We start from the raw sequence: 21,018 nt of genomic DNA, 5'->3' as shown, positions 1-21,018 counted from the left end.
CCGAGCCACTATGGGAACTACCCTTCCTTCTTTTTTTCCACTTTACTTTTACTTTTTTCTTTTTTTCACTTTTCCAATGACCGGCTTCAAAGTCATTGCTTCTTTCTTCTGAATGAGCCTGCTGTTGAAGCTCTCTGTTGGATTTTTCAGTTCATTTATTGTGTTCTTCAGCTCCAGAATTTGTTTGGCCCCTTTTATGGTTTCTATTTTTTTTATTGCTCAATGAACTTATTGCATTTATAGTTGTACAATGATCATCACTGTGCAGTCCTATTTATTTTTGATAGTCTCATTTTGTTTATGCGTGGTTTTCCTGATTTTTTAGTTGCCCGTTTGTGTTCTCTTGTAGCTCGCTGAGGTGCTTTAAGCGTTTGTTTTGAACTTGGTGTCAGGTAATTCATAGTTCTCCGTTCCTCTAGTGTCAGTCACTGGGTAGTGATGTTACTCATTTGGTTTCTTCGTATTTCCCTGATGCCTGATGTTCCCTGTAGCTTTGTATTGGTGTTTGTGTATCTGAAGAAACGCTTGCCTCTCCCGTTCTTTATGGACTGGTTTTGGCAGGTAGGGACCGTCAACGCGAGCTCTTGGGAGCATCTCAAATGGTTTCTGAGGATGTGTTCTCTGCACTCCTCTCCCTCCCTTCTGGGGGGAAACGTTGGGTACACACATTCCAACGTCACCGAGCCGTGTTGGCTGCCGTTAGCTGGTTTCCTTTTTCCCTAGAGCAGAGCTCTGATGGGCTCGGGTGTCTGGGGGAGGAGTTGGATGCTTATGTACCCCCGTGTCTCACAGAGCTGTGCCGCTCACCGTGTACCTCCTGCCTCTTTCCCCAGGTCGGTGTCCTGACACGCCGAGCCCTTGGGTACAGCTCCACTTCTCTCGCTCCCGCCTGATGGAGTAGCTTCTGGGCGGTGAGGCTTGTCCTGTCCCACAGAGCCCTTGCAGCTACTGAGCGCCGCTGGCTCCTCTTCCCCGTGGTGGTGTGCTCAAAGGACAGTGTGGACCGGGATGGCAGGAGGCTTCTCTCCTTTCCTCTCGAAGGGTAAGTCTCAGAACTGCGCCCCTTCTCTCCATCCTGCAGAGCCATGCAGTCTGCGGAGAGCACCTGCTCCCTTTTTCTTGTCCTTAGCTGCTCTCAGGAATCTAACTGTCTTGGTTCCCTCAGAGCTCTGAGTGAGGGGAGACGGACACAGCCCCCTCTGGCGACACTCTGATGAAAGTCTAGGAATGTTACATGCATGCTTCACCGGTTCTTTGCTCCCTGGCTGGAAATGTTGGGCTGCGTGGGTTTCTCTGGGTGCTGAGATGCTCCGGCTTGGGGGGGAGACTGAGGTTGGCAACATAAAACTGCTTGTCTTATCCATTTCAAAGAGCTTTTTCTCAGTTTGTGTTCACCGGAGGAGGTGCAAATTCTTGTCTGGATTCGGGAGCATAGTCTTCCTGATTGGCGGGGTCTCCCAGAGGTATTTTGGCCCCAATAGCATTTTTTGATATTTGTGCTCAGGGGCAAGGGCTGGGACTTCCTATTCTGTCTTGCTGATGTCACTTCAGACTTTTTCTTTTTACATTACAAAATGAATTTCTTTAGAAGCTCTGGGACTGTTCATCTGTTTTATCTTGGGTGGGTTCTGGTATTTTGGGCTTTTTGAGAAATTAGACTGTTTCATCTAAATGCTGAAATTATGCCTGTAGAGTAGTAACATATTGATTTTAATTGATCTCGTTGTATGTCATGTATTAAAATACTTCTTAAATTTTTATTTTGTGTTTATTTTTAGCGAATACGTATTCATTGGCCTAATTGATTATTGACCCTGAGCATGTGTAGGGCAGGCTCCACTGATGGCGTTTGCTGTTTTGTCAGGATCTCAGTTTGCGGTGTGTTCCTTTTGCTCAGGGGAGCTATATTTGCCCTATAAACTCATAAAGGAAAAGTAACAACTTGTCACTTAAACAAGAGGATACATACTTCTCTAGACTAGAAAGAATTTTGACACAGAAACACTGTAAGTGGCAACAGATGTACCCTAATATATGGTAACTTTGACAGATTGAAAGTGTATAGATAATCTTGAAGTGTCCTTTTCTTGTCATTATAGCTCTCAGTGACCCATCTGAGACCTACTGTATCAGAAAGTCAGGGGAAGAGTAGGGGCCGAGGAATCTTTATATTTAATGCATTTATTTTAATGCACCGCTGGAGTGAGGACCATGGTGAAAGCATCACACCTCCCTGAGGCGGAACCTGTATTTGTTCCTGGAGAGGTTATGGAAGAGCCACTGAACCGGCAGTCAGTGGACTTGGAATCTGCTAGGGACTCATGCTACCAACCTAGGAAGAAATAGCTTCAATTTTCCCTTTCTCTCCTTTCTTTCCTTCCTTCTTTCTCTTCCTTCCTTCCAGCTGCACCTGTGGCAAATGGAAGTTCCTGGGCTGGGGGCTGAATCAGAGCTGCAGCTGAGGCCTACGCCACAGCTGTGGCAACACTGGATCCTTAACCCACTGAGCCAGGCCAGGGCTCAAAGCCACAGCTTCACAGAGACAACACTGGGTCCTTAACCTGCTGAGATACAACAGGGACTCCAATTTTCTTATTTTTAAATGGTTAATAAAGAAACTACTCTCTGGTTTTCAAGTCAGAGTTACTCTTTTCTGCCATGATTTCTTCAACTAATAAAACTGTGTTTGACTACGCCTTTGTTGCGGCACAGCCTGGAAGATATAAAGATTTCTACATAAATACTCCATCTAATATGCCGTAGGTTTCCACTGGGCCCATGTGAAGTTGCAATTTCAGTGAAGAAATACTTCTTAGCATCACTTGTCCAACTGTGGAAGGAGGCATTTTCCATCTCAATGGGAAGGAAGGGGGACTCAATGGGATAAAAGGTCCCAAGGCGATCAGAAAAAGCAGGTTTATTAACGTAGCCCTAATGGCACCAGCTGCTTCTCAGCTTTTCTTTCATCCTGTAATATTTTGCAACACTGCATAAGATTTTCAAGATGCTAATATATTCAGTCGAATTAGTATGTTCCTTACAAACGCAAGCAGCATAAGGCCGATACATAGACCTTTGACTCTGGTGTCTATAAAGCAAGGGTCTGCAGGCTCTGGTTTGTGAGGGCCGCTTGCTTTTGAAAATGATGTTTATTGGGACACCCATGCGCATTCGTGTATGTGTCGTGTCTGGCAACCGTACGTGATACACATGTAGAGTAACTGAGACAAGCCATGACTAGTTACTCTCCAGTCTTCACAGAAAAGTTAGCCAACCATGGCTGGATCATCTAAAACCTTATTTTTTGGTGAAAAACTTGAACAGAAAGCTATCAGAAATGTAAAGCTCAGTGAAGCACAGTTTATTTCCAGCTCGAAAATACTCTTAATCGTCTTCCCATTTACCTAGGGCTTTTGACAACTGCAATAAAGTCTATATACTAAGTAATAGCAAGAGCATTATTTAACTGGGCAAAAATGTCAAAAGCAATTCATATTCTCTAGGGCAAAAATAAGTTTTTATGTATGATGGCGAAGAATTTGGAAAAGATAGCTTAAACTCTAGGGTTAAACCGTCTAGCCGCTTAAGTTAGCTCAGTTTTCGAACACAGTTTCTGTTGTCATTTCACATTCTTCTTTGCAGACTGTAAATTGCCGCAAACGCCATGGGAAACTGTTTTCAGGTCACTGTGTAGTCCACTGTAACCTAAAATTCCAGAGAGTCCCACCTAGTAAAGTTAGAATCTGCGCGAATCGAGCAGGAAAGGACAGTTCGCTTCTCTAGCCCATTTATCACCCAGCTGCCAGTCATGCTAATGGTTTTTCCATCTTCCTGTGGAAATTCTGTGGAGATTCTAGGTCTCTCCAGAAGAGCCTTGGCTCTGGCTTCGAATTCACCAGTAAGCATCGCGCATTCCCAGTGCCCCGGGATCCCATCACTGCTGACAGACTGGGCAGTTTTGAAACAGTGGAAGACGATGCTGCCTCCACTGAGAAGCTAGAAGGGTTGTCCCCGATGTTCGCATGTGTTGTGGGCCTGACCAAACTCGTGCCGGACTCAGTCCCGAGACGGTGCTCAGGGTCTTCTGGTCTAGCTGGCGGTCATCTGGAAGAGGAAGCTCCTGATTGGAACCAGACCGTGGTGCCATCTGGGCGGGTGCAGAGGTGAAATGCGTATCCTGTCCCCCCTTTGGTGTGGTGAGGAAGGTCGAGATGATTTCAGGTACCCTGCTGCGTGATGTGCGAGTTCTTTGTGTAATACCAATGTGAAATGTAATTATCATCAGGTTTGGCAACATTTTCCTTAATTCTAAACTACTTGAGCAAGACCATGGCTAAGCGGGACCGGGAAAGCGCTCTTCTCCAGTTCTTTAGCTCAGGAAACATTCTTTCTTTGATTTTTTCATCTTCTTCTGGAGATTTTGTATTTCATTATGAAGTCGTCTGTTCTCTTCCTGGAATCCTTCCTGAATTAGTCGGGCTTGTTCCTAAAAAGGTACAAATGGAGAATGAACCACGTGTAGCATTAAGTAAATCTCTAACTTGTATTTAGTTTCCCCGTTCATTGATTTAAAAAAATAATTTCTTCTTGAAATTTTCTCCACCATTAGTTTTCATCATACTTTGTCTCGGCCCTTCTAATCTGTGACGCCTCTTGCTCAGTCTCCTTGAGTGAAGAAAGCTTTTCGGCTTCTGTCTCCCGATATGTTGAGGAACCGAAAAGAGCAGTCTCAACTCTTTCTCTCATTAGTTGTACATAAACTTCGTGGGCAGTCTTACTGCTCTGTTTGGCTTCAAGTCTTATCTATGCATTTAGACCCTTTTTATACACATACGCATGTACACAGGTAACACAGAAGCATAAATGAAGAATTTTTGAAATCTGATGCACTGCATCTTCCGTCAGGGGATTTGATCTAAGCTTCCACAACTTGGTGACCGAGGTAGCAAAATATAGGCGAGGGAATCAGGGTCCCAGAGTGACCATACAGTGGTTTCTGTTGTTTGGGGATATAATGCCTAACTAAGCTCATACAAGGAGCAGGGTGCCGAAAACAGGTAGAAGTGCCAGACTGACACATGGGGGTGAGAAGGCAGGGGTCCTGCTTAAAAGGCTGTCCTACAAAACTCTACTTAAAAGAGACACATGCACCCGCATGTTCATTGCAGCAATATTCGCAATAGCCAGGACATGGAAACAACCCAAATGTCCATCGACAGATGATTGGATTCGGAAGATGTGGTATATATACACAATGGAATACTACTCAGCCATAAAAAAGAATGACATAATGCCATTTGCAGCAACATGGATGGAACTAGAGACTCTCATCCTGAGTGAAATGAGCCAGAAAGACAAAGACAAATACCATATGATATCACTTATAACTGGAATCTAATATCCAGCACAAATGAACATCTCCTCAGAAGAGAAAATCATGGACTTGGAGAAGAGACTTGTGGCTGCCTGATGGGAGGGGGAGGGAGTGGGAGGGATCGGGAGCTTGGGCTTATCAGACACAACTTGGAATAGATTTGCAAGGAGATCCTGCTGAGTAGCGTTGAGAACTTTGTCTAGATACTCATGTTGCAACAGAAGAAAGGGTGGGGGAAAAATGTAAATGTAATGTATACATGTAAGGATAACTTGACCCCCTTGCTGTACAGTGGGAAAATAAAAAAAATATATTAAAAAAAAAAAAAAAAAGGCTGTCCTAGAGCTAAGTCATGCCGGGAATGCCAGAAATAAAAAAGTGCGGATTCCCCCATGTTGCAAAGACAGCTCAGATCCCTTACCGAGCAGTGCGACCCTATAAAAGTTACCAAATCTTTTCTGAACCTCTGTTTCGCTTGGCTTCATCTCTTAAGTCGTAGGGGCATAGCAGTTCTTGCTTTGTATAGTTTTACCCAAAAGATATGGATAAGACCTTTTTTCTTTTCTTTTTGGTGTGGGATCTCACTTCCCAGACTAGGGATTGAACCCAGGCTGCAGTGGCGAAAGCAGCACAAACTCACCACTGGACCACCAGGGAACTCCCCATAAAGACCTTTTTTATAATGTCTAGCAGATGATAGCTGCTGTTGACTGATAAAGGACTGGGTGTGACCTAACTTCAGATACAGTCTTCGACTAACTAGATGTTGGCGGGGCCCCTTCGGGCAGGCAGAGAGGGATTGAAATGTACAGGCGGGCAAGCAAGGACCTTTGGGGCTTCGTGTTCTCACTGCGGTGCCACGCCTGCGCTCAGGGAGAGTGGAGAGCAAACAGAGTAACAGCACCCCCAGGCCATGCAGAGAAGTACCTGAAGCTTAAGAGCCATCGTCCTCTCTTGCTCTTCCAGCATCTGGGCCCGGTCCTTCTCCATCTTCTCAGCCAGCTGTCTCACGTGTTCCTGATAACTCTTTTCTTTCTGTTCCATAATCTGCTGGTTCCTTATTTGCATCTCCTCCAGCATTTTGGCTGCAGCCTGTGCAGCTTCAGCTCTCACACGTTCCACTGTCAGGAGGGAAAGGCACAAGAAAAAGTCACGTGAGGGTGACCGTGCTGCATCTGTCTTCCACACACACTCACGTGTCACCGCCGCTGCTGACCGCACACACCCTGCTCAGAAATGCCTTCTGCAAGTACGAGGCATCTTCTCTCCTGTCCGTTAGCGGTCCTAGGCCCACCCCGCTGAGTTACTTAAACTTGTAAGAGTTCTGGAAGCTCTCTGGTCTCTTGTCTCACCTTCGATCTGCTTTTCTTTCTCCGAGAGAGTCTGGTCTGTCTGTAGAATTGCTTCGCCCACAGACTCCTTGGACTTCAAGTATTCCTGGAGGATCTCTTCCGCCTGCCACCCAGAGAAAGTGGATTATTCGCAGCAAATGGCTGTAAGCACTTGTTTCTATTTGCTCCCCATCTTTCCCTCTCAGAACTGCCCCTCTTGGCCCCCCGTGCCTGGCAGTCCAGCTTCCTTGTCGCTGGGGTGAGCACATGCTCCAGGCTGGCGAGCATGGTGCCCTCCTGAGCAGAATCCCTTGGAAGAGGTTGATAGGGGTATAGAGAGTGCCTGTCCTTTTAGCCCGGAGGCTCTGATTCTGGGGCTGTGGGTGCTGTGGTCCTGCTCAGGGCGCGCTTACAGATCAGAACGCGGATCGGGAGAAAGGGGGTGGAGGGAGACTGGGAGGGAGGGAACTGTGGGGTTCGGGGAGCAACAGGCAGCTGTGTGATGACACTGTTTGAGATCTCCGCTCCCTCTCTCCTTAAGCCGCTGGAAGCCTAAACCGGCAAACTCCCACCTTAAGTAACCATCATTAGGTTTCAGCCCCTTGCAACCGCAAGACCAGCTCCCGTCGTGGGTTACAATGAAAACCTGCGGGTTAATCTGATAATCCAGTGTCCAACTCAGTTGTCAATTGAATTCACCCTCTCGAATGAGCGTGTGGGTATCCTGGCAGGACGGGCTCCCTGTGCATTTGTCGAATGAGGGCGTGCGTGCTGTCAGTCCTGCGATTGTGCATCGCTGTGCAAAACACTTGCTCACGTGGATGTTCCAAGGGGGCACGTCTGCCGCTTTCCAGAATCCATCCCGCTTACCTGTAATCCCTTCCTGGGCGTCTCAAGATACTTGATCTTTAGCTCTTCTTTCTTCTCGACGTAGAGACGATACCCTCCACTTTTAGAATAAAGCCCCTGTTTCACACCTTCTTCTAGAGGACTGAAAATTTCCTTAATTAAAGCCGAGCAACGCTCTGATGATGCTTTAACATTCTGGTCACAAAATTCGTCTCGCTTTTTGTCTAGTTTGGTCTTGAATGTAAAAATAGAAAGTAAAATGAATAGGGAAAGTGTGTTAGCTTGATCTCAAAATGTCTGCAACGGTTTCACAAAGAAAAAAAAAAAAAAGGTCTGTGAGCCCTAGAAAAACTTAGAGGCACTCAGCAGGACCTTCTCCTTCCCATCAATCCTGCCTTTTTCTGCTGATGTCCCTTTCTCCATGGAGGCGGAGTTCGGAGCAGCGAGCACTAGCTGTGTGCTGCACTTTGGAGATACAGTTCTGCTTTTCATACTGCACCAGTTATTTGCCTATGAAATAAGTATGGCTCAGCCATAAGCTGCTCATGATAATTAAGTCTACAATTTGCTTTGCTTTTGGCTAGAATATTAAATCAATCTAGTAACAATGAGCATGTAATTTGATTAGAAGCTCTGTTCCTTCCTATGCACGCAATTAAATTATAGGGATGATTATTTATTTATGAGAGAAAAAGGTTTCAGTCTGTCGTAATAAAATCGGTCTTCTTCTTCTTTGCCTTTTCTAGGGCCGCACCCACGGCATATGGAGGTTCCCAGGCTAGGGGTGGAATCGGGCAGTAGCCGCTGGCCTACACCACAGCCACAGCAACGTTGGATCTGAGCAGCATCTGCGACCTACCCCACAGCTCATGGCAATGCCCTGTCTTTAATGCACTGAGCAAGGCCAGGGATCGAACCCGCAACCTCATGGTTACTAGTCGGATTCGTTTCCACTGTGCCCCAACGGGAACTCCCTAAAAGTGGTTCTTCATGTGGTAATAACAATGGTTGCCACCATGTAAAAGTCTAGCAAAAGTTGCTTTTCTCAGAATAAGCACCTGTTTCCCTTTCTCATAGTACTCTGCTTTCTAAGACCCTCATCCGTGTAAAAATTACCGCTAATTCCTTTTGGAATACGTTCTCTTCATCTTTGAAGGAATTCTTCATGAAGATGTCAATGGCCTCCTTCTCGACGTCCCTGTGCAGGTCCAGCAGCTCCTGCAGGGTCTCCGTGGGCAGCTGCAGCTTCTCGGCCATCTGCTGCTCATAGTGGGCAATGGCCTTCTGCACTGCGGCCGAGTTCTCGATCTCAGCCAGGGCCAGGACTGCATTCTCCATGCAGGGCAGGTCCCCACTGCTGATGGTGTTGACAAAGGTCAGCACCAGGGTCTCCAGACCTGCGCAAAGAGAACAAATGAAGGGGACGGGAGCGAGGTGAGGAAGCATTCTGCTCCGTGTAATTCCCGTCATGTCTGTTGCCAGCCATGTGCCTCACAGCATCAGTGTCCTTGATATCACTGGGAACCTTGCGAAAAATGCAGACTCGGCCTCTGCCTTGGTTCAGCTGACTTAGACCCTCGTCTTTGGCAAGATCCTCAGGTGGTTTGTGTGCACATCAAAGGGCGAGACCCTTGTTCTAGGCAGCAGAGGCCTGTGTTTACTGAGCGCTTCCTGTTTACTCCCAAGTACCATGACGACAAGAAACCACACCCTCTCATTTACGTCTGTCTCATCCACCCTGGAAGCCCATGGGGACCACTGGTTAATGTTTGTGGAAGAATTCAGAGGGAGTCCTTCATTCCGTTTTTCCCCTGGGGCCATGGTCCAGGAGGACTCTCTGTGATGACGGAAGTGTCACTCGTGCCGTCCGCCAGGGTGGCCACTAGCCCCGTGTGGGTGTGAGCCCTTCAGATGTGGCCGTGTGATCAGAATGTTAAATTTCTTTCATTTGAACGGGTTCACGTTCAAATTTAGAGAGCCTTATTTATTTAATGGCCACTATATTGGACAGAGCAGGTCCAGTTTACTAGGATAATTTTAAGTTCTTGGAGGTTTTTTCTTTGTCCTTTCCTATCTTTTCTCATCTAAGAAATTTGACTAACACAACCTCTTAGAAATGTTGGTGTCATCTAGCATTTAACGTGATAATAGCAGTAGATTTGTATTTTTCTTTTTCTTTTTGTCTTTTTAGGGCCACACCTGTGGCATACAGAGGTTCCCAGGCTAGGGGTCTAAAGAGCTGTAGCCGCCAGCCTACACCACAGCCGCAGCAAGGTGGGATCTGCGCCGTGTCTGCGACCTACACCACAGCTCACGGCAACGGTGGATCCTTAACCCCCTGAGCGATGCCAGGGTTCGAACCTGAAACCTCATGATTCCCAGTCGGAGTCATTTCTGCTGCACCACGATAGGAACTCTGCATTTTTCAAAACTGAAACCAAGTGGACGTGGCTGCACTGTCCTTTACTCTTAACCGAGGGTAGGACAGGAAAGAGCACTCACGGGGCCCAGTGACCTTGATGCCTCCTGAAAGAGTTTTCGTTTTGGAATTTAAGAAGATGTAGGAACAGAACTCTGCAGCTTGTTGCACAAATTCTGAGTCCAGCTCATCGTCACCCAGATCCTCAAGCTGGCCCAGCTTCTTCCTCTGAGTGGGCCGATCAAAGATAAAGCATTTCTTCTTGGGGAAGAACTTCCGGATACAGAGTCGAGGCAGGTTAAAATTTTTATCTTTTTGACTGGTACCTGGCGGAAGATAAAAAGGCATTTGCCTAATGTAAGGGTTTGCAAACTTTCTTCTGTAAGGGCCAAACCGTAAATATTTTAGGCTTTGCAGGCCAGGTGGTCTTTTTGCCCAGGTTCTCCACGCTGCTGTCGTAGCATGAAAGCGGCCATAGACAGTCTGTGAATGAGTGGGCTTAGCGTGATTCCAGTACAACCTTGTTTGTAAATACAGCAGGCCAGCTGGATTAGCCATCATCTGCCCGAGTCATGGTTTGCCAAGCCCCAGTCTAATGCACCGTTCATGCTTTTGTTTATTTTCTTCAAATAAATGACCATTCTACTCCCTATTCTTAGGGTAATTACCGCATTGCAAGCCCTGAGAAGGTAGATAGTATCAGTCTAATCACAGCACCAGGAAAGGTGAATGAAAACGAAATTTGTTCTTAGAACAGGAAAAAGTAATTTAAAATCCATGTATTAATTCAGATCGTAAATAGGCATTAATTCTTAGTAATAGCCACCTGAGAAAAATACAGATAAAAGAAATATGAAAAACTGTGGATAGAAAACTAAAGAATAATACTTTGCAGCGTTTCGCCATCACCATTTAGCAATTCTGAGTCCCCTTTACCCTTCTTAAGCTTGAGTGAGTTCTCCAGGTACTCGTCTGCTGTGATGGATTCTCCATCTGTTTCCAAGTCCAGGGAGAAGTCCCGCAGCGTCCACACAAAGTCTGGAAAGAAGCTCACAAAGTCAGCCGAGTCCTCAATCCCTTCATCAGGTTCCGACTTTGCCCTGATTCTCTCTGTCAGCTCGGTCACGTAGCTGAGCAGCAAATTAAGGAAAACCGGCATAAAAGAACGGTACCCCAGGCGTTCCTGCTGTGGCACAGTGGGTTAAGAGTCCGACCGGAGACACAGGTTTGATCCCTGGCAGGTTCAATCCCATGGATTAAAGGATCCAGTGTTACTGCAGCTGCAGCTTGGATTCAGTCTCTGGCCTGGGAACTTCCAGATGCTTTGTGTGCAGACATAAAGTAAAGCATAGAGGGAGAGCAGTGCCCCATTCTGTGTTCGTTCCACATATTGGGAACCTTTGTTTTGCCTTTGTTTTATTTTATTTTTTATTTTTTTGTCTTTTCTGGGGCCGCTCCCACGGCATATGGAGGTTCCCAGGCTAGGGGTCCAATTGGAGCTGTAGGCTCTGGCCTACACCACAGCCACAGCAACGTAGGATCCAAGCCGCATCTGCAACCTACACCACAGCTCACAGCAACACCAGATCCTCAACCCACTGAGCAAGGCCAGGGATCAAACCCAAAACCTCATGGTTCCTAGTTGTATTCGTTAACCACTGAGCCATGATGGGCACTCCCTCGCCTTTGTTTTAAACCCCAAGTATCAGTTCTTCTATTGGTACTTAGAATTTTTCCTCTGCCCTTGAATATTATTTTTTTTTGGCCGTGTCTGTGGCATGCAGAAGTTCCCAGGCCAGGGATCAAACCTGAGCCACAGTGGTGACAACAGTGAATCCTTAACCACTAGGCTACCAGGGAACTCCTGTCTTGGTTGTTTGTTTTTCTTTTTTGTTTTGACTCATTAGGATTCACAGTTAGACAGCTGTGTCTTTAATACAGGGTCCCCCTGACTTTGGGGTTGTTTTGGACCCCGGAAGGGATGCTGTAGCTGGTCCATGGCCTGCTGGTTAATGGTCCCCATGCTGTTGTAGACGAAGGTGCTGCTCAGGAGAATTGCCAGGGCGAAGATCCAGGAGTCGTTCTGGTTGTCACCCTGCAGATCAGAACACATTTGGGCCAGGATGATGTTTCATTCTCAGCGCAGTTTCCAGATCAGCCGTCGTTAAAAGCGTGCCCGTTTCATTAGAGTTTTTGTTTTAGACTATGACAGAAGGTCATTTTCGCTTGCAAGAGGAAACCAAATCCAAGCAAAAATGATTGTTAGTAGACTGGACTCTGTGTAGTTTTCTGATTCGTATTTTTGGTTTGCCCTGGTTCTCACAAGTCCTTCTTATGATTGTGGGTAGATAGTGCAAAACAAAGAGTCATATTTGGTGGGCAATCTAAGGCCATAAGTATAATTGAAATTAAAATTTTCTCTTCATTTTGCAGAAACTTGCCTTAATACAAAGCTAGTAACACCTGTATCTATTTCATTGAGCAGTTGTTAGACTCCTAACACTTTCCATTACTTATTAAATATTTAAAATAATACAAAGAGGCAAATGTAGGCCTCTGCTCTAAATATGAGACCGGATACTATGTAAAACTCTTAGAGGAACACACAGGGTGAACACTCTCTGACATAAATCACAGCAATATCTTTTCAGATCCACCTCCTAGAGTAATGACAACAAAAGCAAAAACAAACAAATGGGACCTAGTTAAACTTAAAAGTTTTTGCACTGCAAAAGAGACCCTAAACAAAAGACAACCCACAGATGGGGAGAAAATATTTACAAATGAAGTGACTGACAAGGGATTAATCTCAAAAATATATAAACACCACCTGCAGCTCAATACCAAAAAAACCACACAACCCTATCAAAAATAGCTGAAGATCTAAACAGACAATTTTCCGAAGAAGATGTACAGATGGCCCAAAAACACATGAAAAGATGTTCAGTATCACTAATTATTAGAGAAATGCAAATCAAAACTTCTATGAGGTACCACCTTATACCAGCTAGAATAGCCATCGTCAAAAAGTCTGCAAACAATACGTGCTGGAGAGGATGTGGAACAAAGGGAATCCTCTTACACTGTTGGTGGGAATGTAAGTTGGTGCAACCACAGTAGAAAACAGTATGGAGATTCCTCAAAAAACTAAAATAGAACTACCATATGACCCAGTAATCCCACTCCTGGGCATCTGTCCAGAGAAAACCATGAGTCAAAAAGACACGTGTACTCCAATGTTCATTGCAGCACTATTTTCAATAGCCAAGACATGGAAGCAACCTAAATGCCCATCGACAGAGGAGTGGATAAAGAAGATGTGGTACATATTCATAATGGAATATTACTCAGCCATTAAAAGGAAAGAAATAATGGCATTTGCAGTGACATGAATGGACCTAGAAATTACCATGCTAAGTGAAGTCAATCAGACAGTGAGTCACAGAGGTGACAAAACATGGTGAGTACAAGCTCTTAGCTAAAGAAAAATTAGGAGTTCCCATTGTGGCTCAGCGGAAACGAATCCAACCAGGAACCACCAGACTGCGGGTTCGATCCCTGGCCTCACTCAGCGGGTTAAGGATCTGGCGTTGCCGTGAGCTGTGGTGTAGGTCAGCAGCTGTAGCTGTGATTCAGCCTCTAGCCTGGGAACCTCCATATGCTGTGAGCGCGGGCCTCAAAAGACAAAAGACAAAGAAAGAAAAAAGAAAAACTACATAGTGCGTAGAAGATGCAGAGGAGAGGGGCTCATTCCAAAAGTGAACCCTTGGTCCTTACCTTCTCAACATCCCCCAGGCCCTCGGTGTCGAGCAGAACCAGGGTGTGTTCTCGCTTCTTGGGGTGAGGCACACACCACATCCAGATGCCCTTTGTGTGAGACTGCACCGTGGAGCCCAGAGAGAAGCCTGCGGGAGGTGGGGGGGTGGCGTGGGGACAAGAGGGATTGAAGTTTTTATATCAGGTGGTTCTGGTAACTGAGATAAAATGTAGCATATCAAGTTTTGTAGAGAGAACTGAAACCACAAGCAGTATTAGAGCCAGAGAAAGAGAATATTAAAATACATGAAAAGATTCGATACTTTTCATGATGAAAACAATCAGCAAACTAGAAATGGAAAGAACCCGAGTCAGTATAATAAAAGTCATATAAAAACTCCGCAGCCACCATTATGCTCTATGGTGAAAGACCACGGAGTCTTTCCTTCTACAAAAATTAACCAAAATGCATCAAAGACCTACGTGTAAGAGCTAAAATATAAAACTCCTAGAAGAAAAGGTGGGAGAAACACTTCATGATACTGGATTTGTCAATGTCTTGGATATGACGCTAAAACGCCACTAAACAACAGCACTAAAAATAGTTAAGTTGGACTTCATCAAAATTAAAATTTTCTTTATCGAAGGACACCAGCAACAGAATTAAATACGATACCAGATTTGGCAATGAGTTCTTGGATATGATGCTAAAAGCCTAAACAACAGCACTAAAAGTAGTTAAGTTGGGCTTGATCAAAATTAAAATTTTCTTTATCAGAGGACACCGGCAACAGAATTAAATACACAACACAGAACGGAAGAAAATTCTTGCTAGTCATGAATCTGATAAAGAACTGTGGAGTTTTCTGTTGCGGCTCAGTGGGTTAAGAACTTGAGGAGTGTACATGAGGATGCGGGTTCAATCCCTGGTCTCACTCAGTGGGTTAAGGATCCGGAGTGAGCTGGGGCATAGGTCACGGATGCAGCTCGGATCCTGCGCTGCTGTGGGTGTGGTGTAGGCTGGCAGCTGTAGCTCCGATTAGACCCCCGGTGGGGGAGCTACCATATGCCACAGTGTGGCCGTAAAAAGAAAAAAGAAAGAATTGATATACACGTATATAAACAAGTCCTACAATGCAACACAAAAAAGCAAATTAAATAACAAACCAGTTGAAACATGAGCAAAGGACTTGGATAGACATTTCTCTAAAGAAATGATATTAGAGATCAATAAGCACATGAAAAGACACTCAACATCACTAGTATAGAGTCCAGGGCCTTGTAGTAATCTATAATGGAAAATAATCTGAAAAAAAAAAAATAACCAAATCGCTTTTCTGTATATCTGACACAATATCACAAATCAGTTATACTTCAAAAAAAAAAAAAAGAGCAGCGAAATGTGTAGATAGATCTTATGTGAATCCTGAAAACTAACTGGTATTTATAAGAAAATTGGAAAATTTGGCACTGAATGAATATTTGATAATATTAAGGAATCATTATTTTTAAAAACCAACAATGGGATACTACCTCACCTCCATTAAGCTGGCCCCTACCAAAAAACAAAAACAAACAAGAACCAGAAAATAACAAGCGTTGGCTAGGATGTGGAGAAATTAGGACTTTGTGTGTGTGTGTGTGTGTGTGTGTGTGTGTGTGTGTGTATTTCTGGCGGGAATGTTAAACAGTACCATTTCTGTGGAAAGTGATACAGTGATTTCTTAAACAATTAAACATAGAGGAGTTCCCATTATGCTCAGTGGAAATGAATCTGACTGGCATCCATGAGGATGCAGGTTCGATCCCTGGCCTTGCTCAGTGGGTTAAAGATCTGGCATTGCCGTGAACTGTGGTGTGGGTTGCAGATGTGGGTCAGATTCCACATTGCTGTGGCTGTGGTGTAGACCGGCAGCTATAGCTCCAATTTGACCCTTAGCCTGGTAACCTCCATATGCTGCGGGTGTGGCCCTAAAAAGACAAAAAATAAAAATAAAAGAAAAAATAAAATAGAATTGTCATATGATCCACCAAGGCCACTTCTTGGTACATACCCAGAAGAAGTGACCATGGGCACTTGAACAGATATTTGTACGCACGTGTTTTTAGCGACATTATTCATGAGAGCCCAAAGTTGGAACCAACCCAAATGTCCATCAGCAGGTGACTGGATAAATACAATGGTATACACAGACAGTCACTCAGCCTGAAAAAGGAAGAGATTTTGACCCATGCTGTAACAGTGAACCCTGAAGACCTTATGCTACGTGAAACAAGCCCTCGCAAAAGGCCAATTAATGTATGAGGCCTCTTGTGTGAGACTCCTGGAGCAGTCAGATTTAGAGGCGGAATGTAGAGTGGTGGTTGTCAGGGGCGGGGGTTCTTGCTTAACGGGGTACAGAGTTTCCGCTGGGAGAACTTCTCGAAATGGGCGGTGGTGCTGAAGGTATATGTTATGTGTATTTACAACAGTTAGAAAGCAAGAAAAGATAAATAAAAACATGAGAATAGCTAATACAACTTTAGACATTTTTTAAATCAGTGGAAACGCACTTAGGACATGAATGTTTTAGGAAGTGTCTTTCTTATTATATACATTGGTTATTTTTATCTCTGCGTGAATCTTCCTAAGAAAGGACAGTTTATGCTTGAGGAAGGGGAAACTGAGACACAATATGAAGAGTGCTGAGCTGAGTCTTTGAGGTCAGAGTGACGATGAGAGTGGGGCTGTGGATTGAAAGTTAACTTTAACGTGTCTCCTCGCCTCTGACATCCTCTCCCGGCCTCACGGTCCTGCCTGCTGGGAGTGCGGGTGCACAGCAGGGGCTCAGCCCGGTTTGCTGGGGCCACTCACCCTTGTTCTTCCCAGCCAGCTTGTTCATCAGGTAGGATTTGCCTGTGCGGTACAGGCCCACGATAGCCACCACCACCAGGGGCTGCTTGATGGCAGACAGGAGCTTCAGCGCTTTCGGGTTCACCGCCAGTCGCCCATTGATGTTCTCAATGAGGCACTGTGGTTCGGGCATGTGCACCTTTGAGGCCATGTCCCCGGGTCTGCAAGGGAGGAGACGGGCTGCATTAGAACCTCCTGTCTAAAGTGGAACACTGTCACCAGTTATATGGCATCCGGAAGGTGGACTCATAAATCTCCCCCTCCCCCAATGGCCAGAAGTTGTGTGTCAACAGGGAGAGGTACGAAGGAAATCTGACTCATTTTAGCAAGTTACCGAAGTGTTATCCAAGGAGCCCAGGAAGAAGAACTGATAGGGCAGTGACTTGGGAGCCTTCCGTCACCCTCGTGAACAAGATCTTTCATTTAGTTTGCCATGAAAACCTTCCCTTTTGGATTCTCATTAAAAATTTTACACTGGACGTTAAATGTAAAATAGAATAGGACGCAGAGAGACTTATGGTGCATCCTGGCTCCGTGTGAGAAATTCGCTGTCTCTTTATTTATTTAGTGATCCGTCCTGTTGGCCAGGATGTTCACGGACAGGTCATCATTTGATGCTTGTCTGTGAACAGTTTCCAGAGATTTAGTCATTTTTTCCCCCACTAGTTATCCTTATTTTGGTTCGAATGAGGATCCACAGAACTTCTTACGCAACTATATTGTTGTGAGCCACACGGGTCGTCCACACGCGACTATTCTGGAAGTGAAACCAGTATAACTTACTTTTGCAGATTTTATAAAAATGTGTGACGGGACCCTTCCCAAGCCTTGGTGTGGGCTTGTATACGCAAGGGGCCCTGAACTTAAACTTCCCAATCAGTTTGCCTCCAACTAAGTGGCGGAAAACTCCGCAATATCAACGATTGCATGTCGCTGAAAACCATGCAGGTGCCTGTATATGCGTGTGTCAGGGAACGAAGACAATGACAGTTTAAAAACTCAGGAGGCAGATAAGGAGAGTTGAAGAAGAAAGTTGTTGAAAGGAAACATCCGTATTTCTGGCCAGATACTTTCGAGTTTTCCATTTGGTTCTTTTCCCCATTTTGTAGAGAAGCAGCAGGAAGAGGAGGAAAAGGGATCGGGAGGGGGCGAGGAGGGAAGAGGAGGGGAGGTGAGAAGAAGAGAGAGCCGCCAGACGAGCCGGTGATGAATGAAGCCGCTGCCAAACCAAGGAGTCGAGGGGAAGCGTTGAGGAAACAAGCTCAAGCCCCCTGAGAGCACAGAGAGGGCAGCGTGAAGAGGTGGTGCCTGCAGTGCAGCAGCGCAGAAGGTTCTTCACAGGGGCGCCTGGTAGGAAGGTGGTGGGGCTGAACTCGGCTCCTAAGGGTGAGCAGTGAGCTGGTCCAGGAGGCTGATCGCGTGAATCTGCACTATTTCTAAAGAAGATGCCCGTTTTGAAACAAAAGGCAAATGTATGACCAAAGAGCAGTGTGGTTGTGAATCTACGTCTTTCACTCTGGGTTTCAGGTTTTGTCTCGTCTTTTTTTTTTTTTTTTTGCTTTTTAGGGTCACACTGCAGCATGTGAAAGTTCCCAGGCTAGGGGTCGAATCAGAGCTACAGCCACAGCCACAGCCATGTAGGATCCAAGCCATACCTGCAACCCACACCACAGCTCACAGCCACACTGGATCCTTGACCCACTGAGTGAGGCCAGGGATCAAACCCTCATCCTCATGGATCCCAGTTGGGTTGGTTAACTGCTGAGCCAGGACAGGAGCTCCTGGGTTTCAGTGTTTTCCTTTGTCTTTAACAGTGTCAGGTAGCTGTTTGCACTGTATCTGCTTTCTGTTCTTTCCTTCTAGTGAACATAACATATTTGTAGCAGTTTCAGTTTTTTAGCTACAGTCAGATCACTCTTGTGCAGGTTCCATCAAAGACAATGGTAATTTAATTACCCGTGCAGTCAACACAGACAGAGCATCAGCAAAGAGGAAGACAGTCCTAGGGCACTTGCAGCTCTGATTTACTCCCCTCGCACACAAGCACAGTAAACGCCCGCGGATGGGCTGCCGGCTGGGAACAGCAGGCTTTCATCTGACCCCTGGGCTCACAGCAGGCTCAGCTGCCGCCCGTCTTGATGCTGCTCAGTTTTTAGAAAACGAATTGACCCTTATAAATCCCTTCCCACTCCTGCACCAGCCTGAACTGGGGCTCCATTTCCCAGAGCAGGGCTCCTGCAGCCCTGGAGAGAAAGCTGCTTTGAGGAAAAGGAGAGTTCTTACCTCATTGAGAGTTCTTTCCTCTTCTCAGTGAGACGAGTGGACTTCTCTGTAACTTCTCTGTTTCACGGGAGGGTTTGACTGTTAGTCCACACAGCCAGTGTCGAGGAGCTTTACTGATTCCCTCTAGAGCCGAGTCAGAAGCAAAGCAACCTCTGTAATAGACTTAGAATAAATATGAAACTGAAAGCAATGAATACAAAGCAATGACTCAACAACCATAAAAGGAATTTCTAAAAGCCATCCTGGGAGGAAGGTAAATGGATTTGGCATGATCTTCACGTTCTTTTTTGGGGGGGGGGGAAGAGATCTTAGAGATCATTTGCTGTTTTAAAACATGTCTACTAGATGTTTAAATATAATGGACTATATCTCAGGATTGGGGTCTGTTTGAAAAACTATTTAGAATGAGGAAGCCTCCTCATCTTTAAGTTTAATTTCCTTAAAAACGGCCTCACAGTGAACCAGGCTCCTCCTTTATGTGTGGGGTCAGTGAAGAAGAGGACAGATCTGGCGCTTTCATGAACACACAGTCCCTGGAACTTAATTCCCACACGCAGGAAGGGGCTGCATGTCCTGTGCTCAGGTTCCAGGCTCTGTGCTGACCGCTCTACATGCGTTCAATAACTTAGAACAAACATTTCCCCATCGTTTTGTAGAAACTAAGGCACAGAAAATGTACCCTCTTGTCCCACATCGCAGCCCTGTAAATAATCTGAACCAAATCATCCTTGATCTCACACCCTTCTGTCAAACCACTTCACTGTACTGCCTTTCTGTGTCTGCCAAAGAGCAGGGGAAGTCACAGCTTTATGTCTTGATTGTTTTCTAAGAGTTACCTGTGTTAATGTTCAATTCAGTCCTGACCGGAACCAGGCAAAAGAAGAGGGACTGTCTCCATCTTACAGTGGAGGGTGGGTGATGATGAGGAGGGTGGGTGATGATGCCCGTTCCTGTCAACCAAGCTCGTCAGAGGTGGATACAGATTTGATTCTCTGTTTACCCTTAAGCTCACTGCTTTTTCTCGCCCTGGACGAGGAAGAGGGGAGTGAGGAGAAAGGGAGATGGTTACAAGGTTCTCTCCAGATCCCGGCGTGCGCAGGTGTTTCTCTAACCTGGAGGTCAGTGTCTGAGATTTAACAAATAGGACTAAATACTCTGTGTTTGCTCCCTCTTCACCATTATCTTTTTATCTTAAAAAAATTTCTTTTTTTTTTTTTCCTTTTTAAGGCTGCACCTGCAGCATATGGAAGTTCCCAGGCTAAGAGTTGAATTGGAGCTGTAGCTGCCGGCCTACACCACAGCCACAGCAACAAGGGATCAGAGCCCTGCGACCTACACCACAGCTCATGGTAAGGCCAGATCCTTCAGCCCGCTGAGTGAGGCCAGGGAGCAAACCCTCATAATCATGGATATTAGTCGGGTTTATAACCTGCTGAGCCACCAAGGGAACTCCCGATGTTGTTATCTTTTAAAATGTTTCTCAGAGAGTGACTTTAATGACCTTTGAAAACTATGATTTATCTGGGTCTTTCAGCTGCTGGAACACACCCAGATTCTTTCTAACTTAGTGGTTTTATGCAGCTTTTTTTTTTGCTTTTTAGGGCCATACCTGCAGCAAATGGAAATCCCCAGGCTAGGGGTCAAATGAGAGCTGTAGCCGCCCACGTACATCACAGCCACAGCAATGCCAGATCCTTAACCCACTGCGCGAGGCCAGGGATCAAACCCATGTCTTCGTGGATGCTAGTCAGATTTGTCTCCGCTGCTCCATGATGGGAACTCAACATTATAGTCATTTTCTAAATTCAGGGTCTCTGGCTCTCCTTCCCCTTTTCTCAGAGAAACAGTTTTCTTGTGTCAGTTAAGGACAGCTGGCAACTCTTACTGAACACAGTTGGGTTGAAAATGAAAGCAAAGGCCAGTTTCTCAGAAGTCTCTAGATGTTAGGAAACTGGCTCCTCCTGATGAGGATGGAGGGTCATGTGCACTTTGTTGGCCCTTTTTTTTTTTTTTTAATGTTAGACTGACTAGTGCTGGAGACCTTTTTCCTCTAAATGCAGGGTACAAGGAAGTTGTAATTCCTCACTTTCCAGTATACTTGGAGTTGCAGTCT

The 21,018-nt window shown here is 45.6% G+C and overlaps 2 protein-coding genes across 2 annotated transcripts in view; one reads left to right on the top strand and one right to left on the bottom strand.

The window, feature by feature from the left end:
• The window catches only part of LOC146404280 (uncharacterized), a 39,073-nt gene that overhangs the window by 6,865 nt on the left and 11,190 nt on the right, over positions 1 to 21,018 (top strand). The window contains exon 4 of the mRNA XM_085020985.1: positions 834 to 1,042. Coding sequence (XP_084877111.1) covers positions 834 to 893 — 60 coding nt within the window. The 3' untranslated portion in view covers positions 894 to 1,042. The remainder of the gene's footprint in view (positions 1 to 833; positions 1,043 to 21,018) is intronic.
• GBP1 (guanylate binding protein 1) lies at positions 3,341 to 19,064 on the bottom strand. The gene is given in 11 exon segments (NM_001128473.2): positions 3,341 to 4,486; positions 6,302 to 6,495; positions 6,727 to 6,829; positions 7,576 to 7,788; positions 8,671 to 8,951; positions 10,057 to 10,299; positions 10,910 to 11,103; positions 11,959 to 12,068; positions 13,751 to 13,878; positions 16,584 to 16,783; positions 18,906 to 19,064. Coding segments are annotated over 10 exon segments (1,773 nt in total). The 5' UTR covers positions 16,774 to 16,783; positions 18,906 to 19,064; the 3' UTR covers positions 3,341 to 4,369.

The sequence above is a fragment of the Sus scrofa genome, chromosome 4 (genome assembly GCF_054392235.1).
Source record: "Sus scrofa isolate SSC_HxYL_T2T_F1_AM1 chromosome 4, Sscrofa_HxYL_maternal_Yorkshire_Landrace_v2.0, whole genome shotgun sequence".
Classification (NCBI taxonomy): domain Eukaryota; kingdom Metazoa; phylum Chordata; class Mammalia; order Artiodactyla; family Suidae; genus Sus; species Sus scrofa.
This window is presented reverse-complemented; position numbering and strand designations above follow the sequence as displayed.